Source organism: Diceros bicornis, chromosome 9 (genome assembly GCF_020826845.1).
Source record: "Diceros bicornis minor isolate mBicDic1 chromosome 9, mDicBic1.mat.cur, whole genome shotgun sequence".
Lineage (NCBI taxonomy): Eukaryota > Metazoa > Chordata > Mammalia > Perissodactyla > Rhinocerotidae > Diceros > Diceros bicornis.
This window is the reverse complement of record NC_080748.1, coordinates 7,673,099-7,690,910: the sequence shown is the minus strand read 5'-3', so window position 1 is coordinate 7,690,910 and position 17,812 is coordinate 7,673,099. Positions and strand designations below refer to the sequence as shown.

At 38.9% G+C, this 17,812-nt stretch overlaps 1 protein-coding gene and 1 pseudogene across 2 annotated transcripts in view; one reads left to right on the top strand and one right to left on the bottom strand.

The window, feature by feature from the left end:
• The window catches only part of SACS (sacsin molecular chaperone), a 113,819-nt gene that overhangs the window by 29,034 nt on the left and 66,973 nt on the right, over window positions 1–17,812 (top strand). Inside the window, exons 1-2 of one of the 2 annotated variants that reach the window (XM_058547845.1) lie at window positions 1,039–1,317; window positions 13,931–14,460. In XM_058547845.1, coding sequence (XP_058403828.1) covers window positions 14,441–14,460 — 20 coding nt within the window. In that variant the 5' untranslated portion in view covers window positions 1,039–1,317; window positions 13,931–14,440. Of the gene's footprint in view, window positions 1–1,038; window positions 1,318–13,930; window positions 14,461–17,812 lie in introns of those variants that run through there. The other variant, XM_058547844.1, reaches the window with a different exon arrangement.
• Window positions 10,968–11,401, bottom strand: LOC131410076 (large ribosomal subunit protein mL42-like; annotated as a pseudogene).

Sequence of the window (17,812 nt, the reverse complement as noted above, 5' to 3'; positions counted from 1 at the left end):
TGAGTCTAGGATGCAAAGGAAACGCCATTAGATTTGGTGTCTTAAGTGGCAGTCTCATGTCGGGCCACACTGCAGGGAGGCAGGAGGCTCTGCTTCTGAGGAGAATGCTGACGTGTGGGGCCGGCGTTGGTCTTCCCCAGGAGAGATCGCTTTAGCCTTTTCAGGTCTGGAGTTGGCTGACTGAATTAGGTATTCTCCTCAGAGGTAAAGCACCCAGGAGCTTCAAAGCTCTGGTAGTTCCAGGTGAGCCTCAACTCTAGATTTCTGTTGATGAGGCAGGCAGCTCTACGAGAAGACTACCAGGTCTATGGTGCACCCAAGGGGAGCAGGGAGAGAGCCATTTACAAAAACAGACTCTACTGGTATTTCACATCCCCCATTGGTAGGAAGCAAGAAGAGAGAGTTCTATTTGATTTACTATTAGAATATTTTTGTTATTAAATTGATAGTAACAGTGAAAACAGAACATTTTACAGCTGTGCAGCATTTCACAGTTTATAAAGCATTTTGAGGGAATGCCTTTTTTAAGCATTTGGAACCTCATACTCAAATCCAAATTAAATACCAAAAGTGCTTTGTGAGCTATAACCTGCAATACAAACATAGCATGTTATTGTATTTTATCAGCGAGTGTGTGGCTGATTTAATTTTAGTAAATTTTAGGATTTCCAGACTGGCAATTGGCTGGTCACAACTTTTCATTTTCAACGAGGTGAATGAGACAGTGAGTGACTTGTCTACGGTCACACAGCTAGTGTTTAATAGAGCCAGTGTCCTGTTAGCCATGCCTACCTCCTAAAATTCATCATTGCAATTTGAAGAGAATAGAAAATGCGGTTACTGGTATTTTGCACCATCAGCTTGAGCAACCACGCTGCATTTTGCAGTATTACTGAAACCTAAGGTAGATGATAGTCCTATCTCTTTAAAAAGAAAAAAGGGCCGCTGTGTGGGGGTGGGGCGCTGCTGACTGCGGCATCCGCAGGGCAGCCAGTCGGCGGACCCGTGCGGCTGCGGCGGCAGTCACGCCGCGACCTGCTGATGTGACAAAAGGAGAACAAAGGCGCGGGGATGCGATGCTGACGGCTACCAGCAAGTATTTGAGGATCCAGCTAGATAACAAACGAGGAGCGAAAATGAGGAAGCTCATAGAAATAAGCGGGCTCCGCGGCTGGATTGCTCGTTCATTCCTCTGAAAGCTGGGCTGGAACCAGGTCGGCCAGTCACTGCAGTTGTCTGCGGAGATCGTGGACCACTTTCCTGAGATCCCCGCCTTCCTCCGAGGACAGCGAGGCTTCATTAACGCGTCGTGCTGCTGTGAGTAATGGGTTCTTCTTAGCACTCACAGTTTAGGCTGGCGGCCTGCGGGTTCGGGTGAGACGCGAGCTGCAGTGTTACCAGAGAGATGGCTGTGGGCTAGGTGCTCAGACCACCCGGCTCTGTCGTTTTAATTTCCACCCTGGGCTGCAGTGTTTGCTCACAACGGGTCTATTGCTGTAATACTGAGAGTGGGGTCACGAGTCCTGTTAAATAATCAAGTGGGATTCTCAAAGTAGCTTAGAGTTTCCTTTATAGTAGTTGTCCTCATTTTAAACGGCATGCCCTTAAATGATTCTAAATATTACAGTTATCTTACATAGTAATATTGGAAAAATCTTGCTTTTAGTTAAAAACGTTTTACTCAGTTATTTTATTTTAATAAGTGGCCATGAAATTCTTAGAAAGAGTGTTCCAGTTTTAACAACAAAAATCTCTCGCTCTTTTTCTTATAACAAGGTTAATGCCTCAGTGAAGAATGCTGGATTTGTTTCTAACATGTCAATTGTTTTGGCTTTAATTTTATCCTCTGTAAGGGATGAAAGCCTGTTCCATTTAAGTCAAAGGCAGACTGCAGGTTAATTCCATGTGTTTCCCAAGCCCACGGTGCCCTGAAGTTACATTGAAGGGGAGCACTTTATTTCTTCACCAATGCGGATAAAAGTAATTGACACTTAATTCCATTTTATTTATCATGTGAAAAGTAAATTTTCCACTTTTTTTAAGCTACCCGTTGATAACCAGATACATACTAGTTTAACGCATGGTTATATGTCCCAGTGGTTTTACTTATGACCGACCAGCTTGCTTTCCCTAATCTTGTCTGGAAGTCTTACTTTGTGCCGTGGACGAATGACACCCAGTTCCTTTCCTCTTTCCTCCGTGGCCGTTCCCTTCGTCCTTTCTTTACCTTCCCTGGCTTTTAGCTGGCCAATTTTCCCTTTTCTCTCTAGATCAAGGCCCCTTCAGTCTCCCTTTCAAACAAACTCAGCCAGATTTCCATATTTGCACATTTTCCTTGTACCTTGCTTGGTTTGTAAAATCTTTTCCATGATTAATATGGCATTTTCTATTCTTCACATAATAGGAAGAAAAGCCAGATTACAGCTTGTTGAGACCAAGGTTAGCTTACATCAGAAACGTCTCATGTATTGTTGCTTTCTGCTGGATTTGCTCTCAGAAACCTTAGGTTCAAATCTCAGCTCTGCCATATCCTAGCTTTGCAGCGACTCCTGTGAGCCCCCGTTCCTTCCTATGTTAGAGATGATGGCAGTAGTTGCTCACACAGTTGTCATAGGGTAGAAGTGAGGTAATGCGTGTGAAGGCACCAGCACGGTACTTGGCACAATGTGGCTGTTTAGCAGGTGATTTGTCATTTTCTTATTCAGTCCACCCGTCTACCTAGCCACCCATTCAGGAGGAAGTAGGCTCAAGTGGTTTCTTATACCATTTCCCTAAAGGAGTGAATTTTGAAATGATCTTTTGACTGAGTGCATCTTAATCAGCTCTGATTAAGTACAAAAAATATATTCAGTACTTGCTAAGGATCTCTTACCTATAAAAGTAATGCTAATATTTCCACGTTGCCATAGGAGTGTTCTGTTGGAGGAGGGAAGGCCAACTCCCTTTGTGCTGTTCCTGTTAAATCTATATGATGGCAGCAGTGGGCTGATGATACTGATGGTCCTGCCATGAGTCCCAGTGAAGCCTGCAAATGTGACTGATGCAAACCCTGCCAAATTGGAAATCAGAACAGTTCCCGTTGCTATTCTGATCTTGGACAACCTGGGTGGCAGTTTGCTCTCTGTATTGCCAGTCCTGTTACTATTTTAGTTTCTATTTTGTCTATCTTTCTGCTTACCACCTTTGCTTTAATAGACTCTACACTTAGCACATTGTGTCGGATTTAAAAGTTGAGGATGGAGCTGTTGTGCCATACCTAAGGGGAACATAATGAAACTGGGAGAAGCGCTGGATTGGGAGTCGAGGGCTGGGACTCCAGCTCAGCCTTGGCTTCTCTTTGTGCTAACTGGAAAGTCATTTAACCTCATCTCTAAGATAAGAGGTATGGAGTAGATAATCTTCAGGTCCTTGGTACATGATTCGTATAGCTCTTTTGGGGGAATTCTTTGGGGGAATACTCAGTTTATAGCAATTATTTGATCAAATAATATGGTTTCACATATATCGTCTCTTTTCATTCTCACAATAGCCTTATGAAACAGGCAACCCCATTTTGCAGATTATAAAATGTAAGATTAAGAGAGAGTAGAGCCCCAGCTATTTCTTATCTGTGAGAAGAGGGGATTGACTAGATGATATCTAAGTTTGCTTTCCTTTCTGAACATCAGTGAGTCATCAGATTGCAAACCCTGAGCTCTGGTACTCACGCCACAGCATCCCCTCTCATGGCACTGCGAATTTATAGTGGTACGAAGCCCAAAATGCCACTTTGTTCTCGATTTTGTAAAGAGAAATCAATGGTCCACTTATAGCAACATTACATCCAGACAGACATTGATTGTAAATATTCTGCTCTGGATTAGACCAGGAGTCTGTCATCTAGTCCAGAAAATATAGGCCCTGCTATCCAGATATCCTTTTCATGTGTTCTGAAACTACAGACTTTTAGCATTTCAGCCGCCTAATATCACAACGGGTGATCATTTAAACTTCACAGAGCTCCTTGTTTCGTTACAGTACTAGGTGCTAGAGGAGTATGTATTTGAGTTTTTTAGGTTTCTGGAATTTGTGCACACTTTTACATAGTAGTAGAAGTTGAGCCTTTCTCCTTGTTTTTAATGCAGTGATAAATTTAACCATTAAGAAAAGTCCTAATAGGGAGCTGGCCCTGTGGCATAGTGGTTAAGTTTGCACGCTCCACTTTGGTGGCCCCAGGGTTCACAGGTTTGAATTCCAGGTGCAGACCCACACACCATTCATCAAGGCATGCTGTGGTGGTGTCCCACATACAAAATAGAGGAAGATGGGCACAGATGATAGCTCAGAGCCAATCTTCCTTAGCAAGAAGAGGAAGATGTTAGCTCACGGCCAATCTTCCTCACCCCCCAAAAAAAAGTCCTAATAGGGTTATCAGATAAAATACAGGAAATATTGAATAAGACATACACTAAAAAATTACCTGTTATTTATTTGAAATTCAAACTTAACTAGGCATATTTTTATTTGCTAAGTCTGGCAACCCTGGATAAACAGAACCTTAATCGATGAATTAAATAACAGTTACTTTGAGTGTCAGGATATTAATTTGTTAGGTTTTTAAGCTTAAAACATAAATTTAATCCAGTCTTTATCAATTTTCCATAATATGCCAAACACCTCACTAGTTTTATTTATTAATGTTTTTGTTTATTAAATATTAAGCTAAGTGACTATCCTAAGAAAATTCTGATCCTGAGGAACACAGTATGTCCAACTCACCTTCATGTTCCCCAGATGCCCTGCTAATGAATGAAAAAAAAACACCTCGAGATTTTAAATATATTTATGTGGAGTCAGATAAACTTGGTTTTGAAAACTGGCTCTATGTCAAACTACCTCTGATACCTCACCTCCTGGAACCTCAGTTTCCTCCTTCTTAAATGGGACTGAAAATAGGTTAATAATCCCCACTGAAGAGATCAGATGACGGTAAGTGAAGCCTCTGGCATGGCTTTACATGGCAGGCTCCCCAAAGAAAAGTTGGTTTTTTAAATGAATGAAAGAATATTATTTTTCCCTTCAAAAAGCCGGATATTAGTCTGACTAATAATAATATTAGTCAGATAATGTCAAATGAGATGTATTTTAATCATGTAATCTACTTTTAAAAAGATTTATTAAGATATAATTCACATACCATAAAATTCACCTATATGGTATATTATTTTTATGTAAAATTTTACCTTTCAACATAAATTGAGCTTTTAAAGGTAAACCTATGACTCTGAGGAGCTTCTGCTCCAGTGCTGAGCCCCCACACACCTCAGCCTCTGACAGTTAGCTCTGCAGGTTGACAGACTGAAAGCTGAGGCTGGATCAACTCGATTCAAGATAAGCTATAAAAGTATATGTATATTTTTATTACCTGGAAATTGGCCAAAGTGACTAAATTATTCATTCTTTATTGAATATCTTCTGTATCCATGACCCTGAATCAAAGATGAATAAGACGTTCTTGAGGAACTTGCGGCAAAGTAGACGAGGAAGATTTGTGTAACACAGAAGAGATTTGGACACTGAGTGAATAATTTATGTATTTCTCTTATTAAATTTCAAATACAGTATCTTTCCTGTTGTACATCTTGCATGGAAATTTTTAATTACACACACACACCCGTAGCCAGTAAGTATCACTCACCTTTACCTTTACTTTTGGTGCTCTATAAAGTGCCTTTATGTACATATTCAATTACAGAGATGTACATTTGAGGTCAAACAATGGCTATAGTGCCCATGCCCTTTTCTGCAGTGATTGTGCCAATAGAGTTCTGTCATTAATGACATCGCAGTTCTTGCTCTGTCTTACATTTTGGTCTATTGATTTACAGGATGAGTTAATCTGACTTCTCCATTTTGCAAAGATGCCATTTTAAAATCTTTGCTGACTCATGTTTTCTTCTGACATTAAGGAGGGCAAGACGATTATTCTGAGGGTAATTCCAGTGGAGGCTTTCTCTGGGCCTGAAGTCTGTCTGTATTTGGCTCCTTGTTTTGGTAATATTAGGGACTTTCAAGGGTAAATTTTCACCACACCACAGAGGATTTAGCTGTCTATAAATTTGTTTGGTCAAATATGATAAAAAATGTTGGTTTTTAATTCCCATTTTTAAATGAATGTGTATTCCATTCTTAGCATGTCGCTAAAGGCAATTCTGGCTCTGTTCTTTGCTGTAAATGGGTTAAAAGACTGTTTCTAGGGAAACTACGGCTATTGTGATAGGTGAAGCAGCAGAGGGTGTGCCTGGAATGCTGCAGTACTAGAAGAGCACTCCCAAGACACCCTTGCTTACTCCCGGACGGCCCCTTCCTCCCACACCCACGAGGAGGGGGTTTTATCAGATCTAAGTCTGTACAGAAAAGATGCGGTTCTGAAATTTAACAGACTCTCTTAAACAAAGAAAAAGTACATCATGTTGAAGAGGATAAAGTACTAGGGGTAGCTCCTGATTGTATTTTTATCTCATCCCTGCAGGAAAGACTTTTCTTTTCATCACTTAGGTGACAGGCAGGTGTCTGTGTGTTAGTTCTCGGGAAGTTTGCTTTGTCCTCCTCCATTCTGGTGAAGTCCACTTTCTTCCACCTGAGGAAGCCCTTCATCTTCCGACTCTTTTCTCCCCTCGTCCCTCTACCAAAGGGCGGCTTTTGGTTAAGGGACCATCACCACTTGTTTGTACAATGGTCGTGATTGAAGCCGCGAGTCTCCAGGCTGTTTCTAGTTCAGGTAGTGTCACTCAAAGGAATTTTCAGCTCAGTGAGTAAGTGGAGCTGGCGTCTTTCTTTCCTGCTCCTTAAATGAGATCATATATAGTGCTAAGTCCGCCAACTATGGGGAAAGCCCAGCTTGCCAAAATAGGGTATTTTTGCTGGGAAGGCACAGAGGTCACTGAATGGACACACTGTGCTTATATTAGCCATGGGCAGCAGCTTCAGGTTTCGGAGCCAAATGAACGGATTCCACAGCTGGCAAGAATTGGTGTCCAGGCCTGTTCCCTAATGGCAACTACAGGGGATTGATTGTTCGGGCCCCTGATAAATGAGAGGAGGACATGAATAAGTGGGCAGGGAATATGGTATTCATGTCACTTCATGTGTTAAAGAATATTACACAAGCAAAAGAGTGGCATCCAATATTTGCAAAAACCATCTGCATGGGGCCGGCCCGGTGGCGCAAGCAGTTAAGTGTGCGCGCTCTGCTACGGCAGCCTGGGGTTCGCGGGTTCGGATCCCAGGCATGCACCGATGCACTGCTTGGCAAGCCATGCTGTGGCGGCATCCCATATAAAGTGGAGGAAGATGGGAACGGATGTTAGCCCAGGGCCAGTCTTCCTCAGCAAAAAAAAAAAAAAAAACAAAAACAAAACAAAAGAGGAAGATTGGCAGATGTTAGCACAGGGCTGATCTTCCTCACATACACACACAAAAAAAACAAAAAAAACCCATCTGCAGTTTGCTAAGTACTTTTAGACATAGTTCAGGTTGATCTTTACCATGATCCTGTACATGGATAGGGCAAACTAGCTCTGTTTTACAGACGAGGAAACTTGGGTACAGAGAAATTATGTGATTCTCAAGTCGTGGTCTCCATAATGCCACAGTACCCCCAAAATGATATGGTGACAGCAGCTTTCTTCCCCTTTGGGGAAGGGATGGGGAGAGAAGGCAGTAATATTTGAGTGCCTATATTGTGTCAGGCACTCCATAGTGGGGAATACGGTGAGAGCTGGGAGTCAGAGGTCCTGTGCTTAAGTCCCCATGTGGGATGTTGCTTGACTTTTCTGGGCACCGATTTCTGTATCTGTGAAATGAAATGAACAATTTCCTACCAAATCACCAGGCAGTTATGAGATTGAACATGATAATGTCTATGAAATCGCTTTAACAAATTAAAAATACCATACTCTGCAAGATATCTTACTATACCGTATTTTAATTTTAGTATCAATAACTTTTCAACTGTGTACAAATTTTAGGATATCCTAATTTTCTTGGCAAAAACTATATAAACAAAATTATCATGAAAGCAGTAAAAAAATACCAGGCTTATTATATCATGATTAATTTGATTGTCTTATTGAGGAACTATCTTAAATTTATTAGTATGGATAGTTTGAATGCTCACATTTCTTATTTTTTAAATTGCATTAGACTGCTGTTCAATCATATTAGATGCCATAAAAAAGCTATTAGCTTTTATCTTCCATGCGATGTCATTGTTAAGGATTTATAAAAGTGAATGTGTGATATATTGAAGCACTGAAAAATGTATGCATTATCAGCTGAAGATTTATATACAAGAGAAGCATTAAACGTATAAATATAAAAATCCTATATAGTGTTAATCATATAATCAATAAGGAACAAAAAGTATTTTTGTAGTTTAAAATAATAAAAATCAAATAGAACTGAATATGTATTCAATTACAAGCAGAAATGTGTTCATATATGTGCATATTTAGAATGTTTAACCATGGCACACCAAGAAATGGATATTTGTTGAACTGAATAAAGGTGTGTGTGTGTGTGCACGTGTGTGTGCGTGCGCGAAATCATCAATTGGGAATCAAAACCAAGAAATTTTAATGTTTTTTTTGTATCTTGGATTAGTACAATGTAATCATGATAATAAATAAAACAATATGTGATAAATGCTTTGTGAATGTTGATGTGCTCTCAACCTGTCAACGTTACTATATGAGAAGTGGCCTGGTTTACTGGAGAAATCCCTGAACTAGGGTCTAGAGCTCGCATTGGCGCTGTGTCACGTCCTCAGTGTGACCTTGCAGTGGCATGCCCCCAGAGGCACTGTGATGGTGCGCACACTCTCTCCCTCTATGCTGAGGCTGCAGAGCTGGATTTTGCAAAGACCAACATCTCTGTAAACTAACATTTACGTAACTTGCCGTAGACTGGCCCTGGTGATTTTGTCACCTTGTCCCCTTCCCTATGCCCTTATGGCCTGGGCATGTCTTTTAACCTCTTTGAGCTTCAGTCTCTTAGCCTGTAAAATGAGGAACTATCTGGTCTACCTCTTTTATAAAGTCATCTTGGGGCGGGCCTGGTGGCGCAAGTGGTTAGGTGTGCGCGCTCCACTGCGGCGGCCTGGGGTTCGCTGGTTCGGATCCTGGGCGCGCACCGATGCACCGCTTGTCGAGCCATGCTGTGGCGGCGTCCCATATAAAGTAGAGGAAGATGGGCACGGATGTTAGCCCAGTGCCAGTCTTCCTCAGCAAAAAGAGGAGGATTGGCATGGATGTTAGCTCAGGGCCGATCTTCCTCACAGGAAAAATAAAAAAAAAATAAAGTCATCTTGAGGATCACATGAAACAATGTGTGTACAGATGGTCCCCAACTTGCTTTGGTTCAACTGAATGATTTTTCGACTTTACGATCGTGCGAAAGTGTTAAGCATTCAGTAGAAACCATGCTTCAAATTTTGAATTTTGCTCTCTTTCCCAGGCTATCGATATGTAGCCTCTTGTGACGCTGGGCAATGGCAGCCACAGCTCGCAGTCAGCCGTGTGATCACGAGGGTAAACAACGAATACGCTTACAACCGTTCTGTACCCAGACAGCCATGCTGGGTTTTTCACTTTCAGTACAGTAGTCAATAAATTACATGAGATATTCAGTACTTTATTATAAAATAGGCTTTGTGTTAGATGATTTTGCCTGACCGTAGGCTAATATAAGTGTTCTGAGTGTGTTTAAGATAGGCTAGGCTAAGCTATGATGATCAGTAGGTTAGGTATATTAAATGCATTTTCGACCTAAAGATATGTTCAATTTGTGATGGGTTTATCCAGAGGTAACCCCATAGTAAGTTGAGAAAGATCTGTAATTGTAAAGGACTACGCAAATGTAAGGTACTATTATTTAAATACACATGCTGAATTTCATATTAATTAAAAAGGTTTACTGGTACCAGGTGGATCTTTGGAACCCTAAGGAATACTTCGGAATCCTTGGGGAATAAGTTCTCATGAAGTGTTTCACAAAGTGTAGGATGCATGCCCTGATAACAGTGAGAAGATGACTCTGTTCAGGGAAGGAGTGGGTGCTACTCAAGCAGGCACCAAGAAAATGAGATCATGCAGTGAGTGGGTGACCCCTTTTGCAAATCCCTTTTCTCTTTGCCTCCCTCACCCTTCTTGTCCCTTCCTCTCCCTTCTTTCCTCTTCTATAAAACCTTATTATGTAGACTTTATTATTCCCTCTGTACTTAATTTTTAATTAACAGTTATTGTGATAATAAATGAAAGATAGTAAAGGCACTGTTTCAAACAAAGAAACATATCAATTTGTTCATGAGGTATTATCTTTATTATAGACTGCTGGATCCATCTTGCTAACATGTATTTGGAATTTTGGCATCTATATTCATGAATGAGATTGGCCAATAATTTTCCTTTTTTCATTCACTCTGGTTTAGATAATCAGATTTGGGAATATTATCAGCCTCCTGAAATTATTTGGGCATATTGTCTGTTTTTATGTTCTCAGGTAGAATCTGTAAGATACTAGAGTTGTATGTTTATGAATATTTGGTACAACTCACCAGTAAAACCATCTAGCCTAGTGTTTCCTCTGTGGGGAGATTTTAAATATCAGTAATTGAATATACTTAATAGGATTGACTTATATCTTGAATTAGTTTTGGTACTTTCTATTTTTCCAAGTATTTGTCCATTTTCAAATTCATTACCTTAAAGTTTTTGTAATGTTCTCTTATCTTTTTAATTTCTGATGCATCCCATTTTTCATTCCTAACATTGCTTTTTTTGTGATTTCTTTGCTTTTATCTTTTTTATATGAAAAGACATTTTGTTGTTTTTTTACTGTATAACATATTAGGGAATATACCCAATTGCATTTTCTCAAATGGCAAATGAGACACAGGGTAACATTTCTCTTTGTTGGAAACCTCAATATTATCTGTCTTTTGGAGGATCCAGTTTCTTGTCACGTCTGTGATACAGTCCGCAAGGATACCAGCGGTGCTTAGTAGTAAAGAACATTTTGCTAAGTTGCTCTATCATGAGTCCTTGCTCAAAGTGTGCACCTTTTTCTTCTAATCTGGTTTTCAGCACTTGATCATGTGTTTCTTCATGATTATGCACAGGATCTGGCCGAGGGATAGGTTTTGTGTGTTCATATGGAATGTCCACAGAAGAGTGGTAGCATATCATCAGATGCCATCATGCCATCAGATGTCAAAGCAAGCTCCGCTTTGCAATTATAGTTATCTGGAAGAGAAGACTACTTAGATTTATGACAAACACAATATAAAGCTCCGTTTTGAATTGGAAATAAACATTTCAAGATAGCTGTTTGATATCGCCCATTTTATTGCTGCTAATGCCATAGTGAGTCAAGATGCTTATCAGGTGGTATGAAAGAAGATGATCTGAAGAGAAACCGCTTTTAAAATCTGCTTCTAGGCGTACCTATTTTCATCCCTTGACAGCTGCTCACTGCCAGCCCGCCATCTTGCCTCAATTTCGCTTTTATCTTGATCAGTCTTGCCATGAGTTTGCCAATTTTATTAGTCTTTTTAAAGAACTAACGTGTTTTTGCTGATATTTTCCATTGTATTTTTATTTTCCACTTCATTAATTATACTCTCATCTTTATTTTCTTTGGATTTATTCCCATTACCTTTTTTCTGAATTCTGAAATGGATACTTAATTTTCAGCCTTTCTTCTTTCTGAATGAAATCATTCAAGGGTATAAATGTCCCCATAAATTTACTAATCCCCATTTTTATTGAAGAAAGAGCAGATAAAAGACTCAGTGTTTTTCGTGGGCACTTGTATCTAGTCAGAATTTATTAAGATTCCTTTTGTATTCATTTTATTTATCTTTATAGTTACCCTCTATGTGTGGTGCATAGTACTGGGTTTCCATTTATGGTAAGAATGGAAAGTTTCCTTTATATAATACATTTAAGGAAAAATATTTAAGGAAAAATATTAAGTAAATAATGAAACAGGTGCTACACAAGTAGACCAAAGATCCCAAAAGTTGTACATTATGTTTCAAATATGAGAAAAATTATGAGGATGATTCATCAGTGACTATAGTTTGAGAAACTGATGTTCCAGACAGCACACTGCCTTCTCTCATCCATGTGCGTGATCTCGTTGCCATATGCAGTTGTTCAATCACAGGGGTAATTTCTGAGCAATTAGAGAATAAGACAGATCCTCTGGGAGATGCACATGTACAAATGTTCCAGTGTCCAAAAAAGGAATAATAGTTTGGAATTCTAAATTGTGTGTTAGATGTCAATTATAGAAGTGATATTAAAATTTAAAGATTGGATTACTAGAGAGAGAGTTCAGGAGCTGTTGTTGGACAAAGACACAGAGATGGGTTCATTAAGAACTTGAAATAACCTGTATCTGTTCTACAATACATTCATATTTTATGGTTATATTTAAAATGACATTCTGATTGACAAAAACTTTTTTATTTAAAAGACATATTTGGATTAATTCCTATTCGCGGAATTGTTGATGAGTTAACAATATATATACCTGTCTAGAGTCATAGAATTTTAGTTAATAGCTTAGAACACTTATGCCAATCCTCTTGTTTTATAGATAAAGAAGTTGATCCTAATCCTCCACTTTATTATACATAACCTCTCTTAATCTAAACATTTCCAATTGAAGAGTCCAATTTTTAAAATCCATTATCATACGAAAGGCTTCCGTTCTCTTGCAAATAACAATTCTTAATTTATTTCAATTTTTAATTTTAAATCTAGAATTACTCTAATTCTTGACACATAGCAATCAAAATTTTATGATATATGGTTTTATATGAATGAGTAATAAGATTTGGGGTTGGTCTGTTTGAATTAATCTCACTCATGATGCCTAGTAATATTTTTATTATAGCAAGTTACTGGAGAAGTGTTTTTGAGGAAGAGTTTACAGTGAGTTTTGGGTTATTTTCCTGGGTTTCAATGAATCCAAGAATCTATAGTGTTAAAAGTATAGCTTAAATTATTGTCTCTACATTACTTTTGTCCACAGTGAAATGTTGTTGGATACAAAAACAGAATAAGAAGTTAGGACCTGGTTCTCCAGTTTCCATCCATCACTTCCTAGCTGAGTGAGCTTAAACATAGTTGCTTACCTTCCTGTGTCCAAGTTTCTTTAACATGTTAGCAATTCCACCTCTCTTGTTCTGTCTACTTCAAAGAACTGTTAAATGTGATAATGTCTAAGAGAGCACCTTGAAAATTATAAAGTATTTATAACCATGATAGTTGTATGAACAGGTAGAAAATTCAGTCTCATGTGTCCCTCTGGCATATTATTGTTGTAAAAGTTTGTGTCTTTTTTTTTTCTAGTTTATTTCTTAAAAAGTTAGACTTTTGCAGGATCCAATAGTTATTGAGAATATTACTAGGAAAATAAAGACTTTCTGATAGACACATTTTCTCTTCTTTTCCTAACCTAGATGCTTTGCTTTCAAACATGAGTCATATTATGCGTAAAGTTGTAGGTTTGGATTTAAGGGTATTGGTCCTGAAAAAAGGCACGTTGTATGAGGCACATATTTCACTTGGAAGAAGCCAGGGAAATAAGAGGAGTGAGAAGAAGTGCATAGGGAGTGAGAACATGAAACTAAATTAAGTAGATATGTTTTTTATTGATAGAGACTGCCATGTCTACTTACACAGGTGCATTTGTTGGTTGTGAGGTGAGGGATAAAGCTGTGCTATTTAGCAGGGCTGTGGTGCAACCAGCAGTTTATAATTAGAAAGTCACTGGAGCTAAGAACCATGGCTGTCTTCCATGAGGAGTTACATTTTCAGTGCATTTACTTCAAGTACTTTTCTCTACTCCTTCCTTTACCCTTCCTTGATTTTTCTTTCAGGATCATAGAAGTGATGCGAAGATGTATGTGTCACCAGAGCAAGAAGAAATGCGCTGTCCAGTGAGTACTGTACATCTGCTGAGATGAGGATGAGAGACACGGAGCCCAAGAACTGCTACAACATCATCCCCCACCACCTTCAAAAAGAAATACAGGAGATTCTCAGATGAAATTAGCTTGTTTTTACTTTCGGGAAAAGCCAAAAACCATTAGCTAATCGATACAATTTTACCTTAAGAATTTCTCTGGGTTGTTGGATCAGAAGGCATAACCCAAGGGGGCAACCACTTTCGGGCTGGAGAGTCATACTTGAAGAAACACAAATACAAAACACAACAATGCTTTTGGACATCGGATGATGAATGGACACTGAGGGGAAAAGCAGGCTTTTCACTGGCCAGGAAGAGCTGAACGTGGAGGACACATTTAAAGGAAACACAAACGAAAGACTTAGAAGAAAGAAAAATATTTTCATGGTTTTCGTGGACAAGCATTCCAGGAGAAGTGATAATGGAGACCAAGGATAATAGGTAAATGAGTTAATGTTTTAAATTACAACAATTTGTGTTGAGATTTTAAGGCTTATTGGGTTTTCCTAAATGAAACATAAGTAGGCAGAAACAAATGAAAGTTCTCTGGAGGTAAAAGTGAGTCAACTGTAGATGCTTCAGTTGTAATTGGAATTGTGTATGTAACATTTCAAGCCATGGGTAGAAAATCATTCCTTACATTTGTTCAGATGGTTTTGGATTTTCTGTCTCTTTGGGTGGCCGTTCTAATGGACAATTGACTACATGTATCCCATTTTCTCCTTCATCAAATGATATATTAGTGTCTCTCACTGGCTGTATGATTATTCGAAAAATATTCAATAAACATTTGTGAAGTACTTGCAGTTGTAGCGAATAACCTGAGAAAGGAGAGAGAGGCTGCTTTTCCTTTTTAAACTATGATGATAAAAGATAATGCTTGCTCCTTTCCTCAAATTTAGTTGCTATTTTATAAGAACATATTCTTATTTTACAAGCTTGAGGATTTATGTCAAACTGTAAGGTTAATGTATATTTATTATTACTCTTTAAATTTTTACGTGCTCTTCTTTTTTTCTTAAGCATATAACAAAATACACTTTCATTGATTTCGACTGCTGTATTCAAATAGTACGTTCAATACCTGAAATTTTAGTGCCGTAGAGACCAGGTAAGCCTTCACATCTTGTAACCTAATGATATCAACAGACAAAAAGACTTTTCAAATTTGGCTTTCCAAATTTGAAACGTTGAAAAAGCTGAATATTTGTTTTTACCTTTTGTAAACTTTTATTCATTAGAGAGAGGAAGTAAGTGTAACCTTTTCAGTAGAACTTCCTCCTAGCAAACCAGGATTAATTTTATGACTCATTGTTATTTAAATATGTGAAAGTACATGGGTATTGAGACTACTTAATAAGTTTGATTTTTATTGACCAATTGGAATATTTGATTATTCTCTGTATTTTCTAATATTAGAAGTCATCTGATGTGAATTTTATTACTACTACAATGCTAAATTGTTTAAACATGAGGGAAATATACTGTTGTATCATCATACCTGTTATCTCACAGTATTTCTGTGGATTTTTCTTTTTTACCTTCTTCAGTGCTTCCATACAGTGCTTTCCCCCTAGTTTTGAAAGTAGATGCTTTTTCAAATTAAAGGTGAACTCATTTTCATTCAACTTACCAGTTGACTGATTTGTTAGAAATAATTTCATTTATAAATTTATTATAAAAAGCAGTGATTGTATAGAATCATTGATGATGTCACTAAGTATAAATTTTCAACAGTCATGATTGAATGTCAACAGATGTTGAAAAAAACAACAGATCAGATTGTCTTTGCAATCACTAGGTGATAAATTCCATTTATAACTAGAAAAAAGCATATTAACTTTGAGTGTATCTTTGCCGATTATAAGGCTTTGAGTACTTTAGAATTTCCTCAGAACTTATTTGTTTATTTACTTATTTACTTAAAGTTAAAATGTCAGTAGCTGGGTATAGCAACATTTATGAACACATAGAGTCGAGTCCATGGGATGACAGTCAAAGCATCAATCTTAAGTTGATTTTTATAAACACACTGTTTTTTTTCCCTGAGGAAGATTCGCCCTGAGCTAACATCTGTGCCAGTCTTCTTCTATTTTGTATGTGGGTTGCCCCCACAGCATGGCTTGACGTGTGGTGTATGTCCGCGCCCGGGATCTGAACCTGTGAACCCAGGCTGCTGAAGTGGAGCGTGCGGAACTTTAACCACTCAGCCATGGGCCAGCCCCTAAACACACTTTTATTAAGACATTTAAAGCCTGTCTTACTAAGACCACAAATATGTAAAATTTGATTGTCTGGTTTCCTTGTTCCTGGGGCAAGATAATAATTTTCAAAGCTGAAAAGGATCCAGTCTTGGAGTCTTGAGCTCTAGGTGTTGTGTGGCGAGTTCTCAGGGGTGCGTGTGTGGGCGGTGGAGCCTTGCTTAGAGTCCTGACATTAACACGCAGGCCTTTTCCAGGATACGGGCTTTATGTAAATATTTTGAGAAAAGAAGTTAAATTATATATCTGGTAAGCAATATCAAATGTTATGCTAAAATAAAAGCAGATATATTGTTGAATATACAGTCTGAATATTTAAGCTAAAAGCTGAGAGTTAGTCTCACTTGCTGAAGGCAACTTTGGGATCGGTTCCCTCTCCATCGCCATCAGGAAGACCCTGGAGCATCAGTATGTGCAAACAGCAGATTCCAGGATACGGAGGGGTGGACCAGATTTGGGGAAACTGTCCCCTAGGATGCCGAGGAAACAGTTGTAGTTACAGTGTGCTGAGGAGCTTGGCGTATGTGGGATTGATTGAGGCTGGTGGCAGCGTCTAAGAGATCCTCTCATATGAGTCTCCTTTGATAGATGAGGAAACTGAAATTAGATGACTTGCTCAAACTCATAGTGTTGTTAAAGATAAAATTATTCTAACACTTGTTAAAGTGGTTGGGAAGATTTTATCCAGGACTATTGCAATAGTCATGAAGACCATTGCAACTCCAAATTCAGCAAAGACAGCTGGGGATTTATAGCCAATGAGCAGAGTGAGGGGATCGGGGATGGAAAATTAATAAGGGCAGGGGGATTCTTGCTAAACTGACTTGATAGGATTCTTGCTGAAGGCAGGTCAGGGTGATCAGGTCTCAAGGGTGGGGGATGAAGAAATGATTAGATATTGAGGGTGATTAGATATTAAGGGTAGGAGATTCTTGCTAAACTGATTTAGCAGGATTCTTGCTAAAACTGGGCTAGGCAGGTCAAAGACAGGGCCCAAGGACAAGGCCTAGTGGAAAAGAGGGCTCAGAGGAGCCCTTGTCAAGCTCAGGCCCAGTCGTGACTGGACCCAGCTCTCTTGTCTTCCTCCAGGGTCCACCCAACGTGTCTGACTCCACCTCTAACCGGGGATCGCAGTGCAGCACTTTTAGTTAGGAGTCTCCGAACAAACCTTACCCTTAAAATCATTCATTCACATGTTGAGCATTTATTATGTGACAGGTACTTGAGATACATCAGGGAATGAAATTGATATAGATACTGACTTTTGTGGATTTTACATTCTAACAAGGGAAGACAGAAAACCAACAATATCTAATGAATAATTAAATTATATGGTACCTTATATGATGGACCAAAAGGAACAGTAGGCAAGGAAAAGGAGCTGGGAGTCAATGGAGTTATGTGGGAACATGTATCACAATTTTAAAAAGGATGGTTGGGACAGACCTCATGGAAAAGTGAAATCTGAGCAAACACTTAAAGGAGATGAGGGAATTAATCATAAGCTATTTAGGGGAAGAATGTTCCAGACA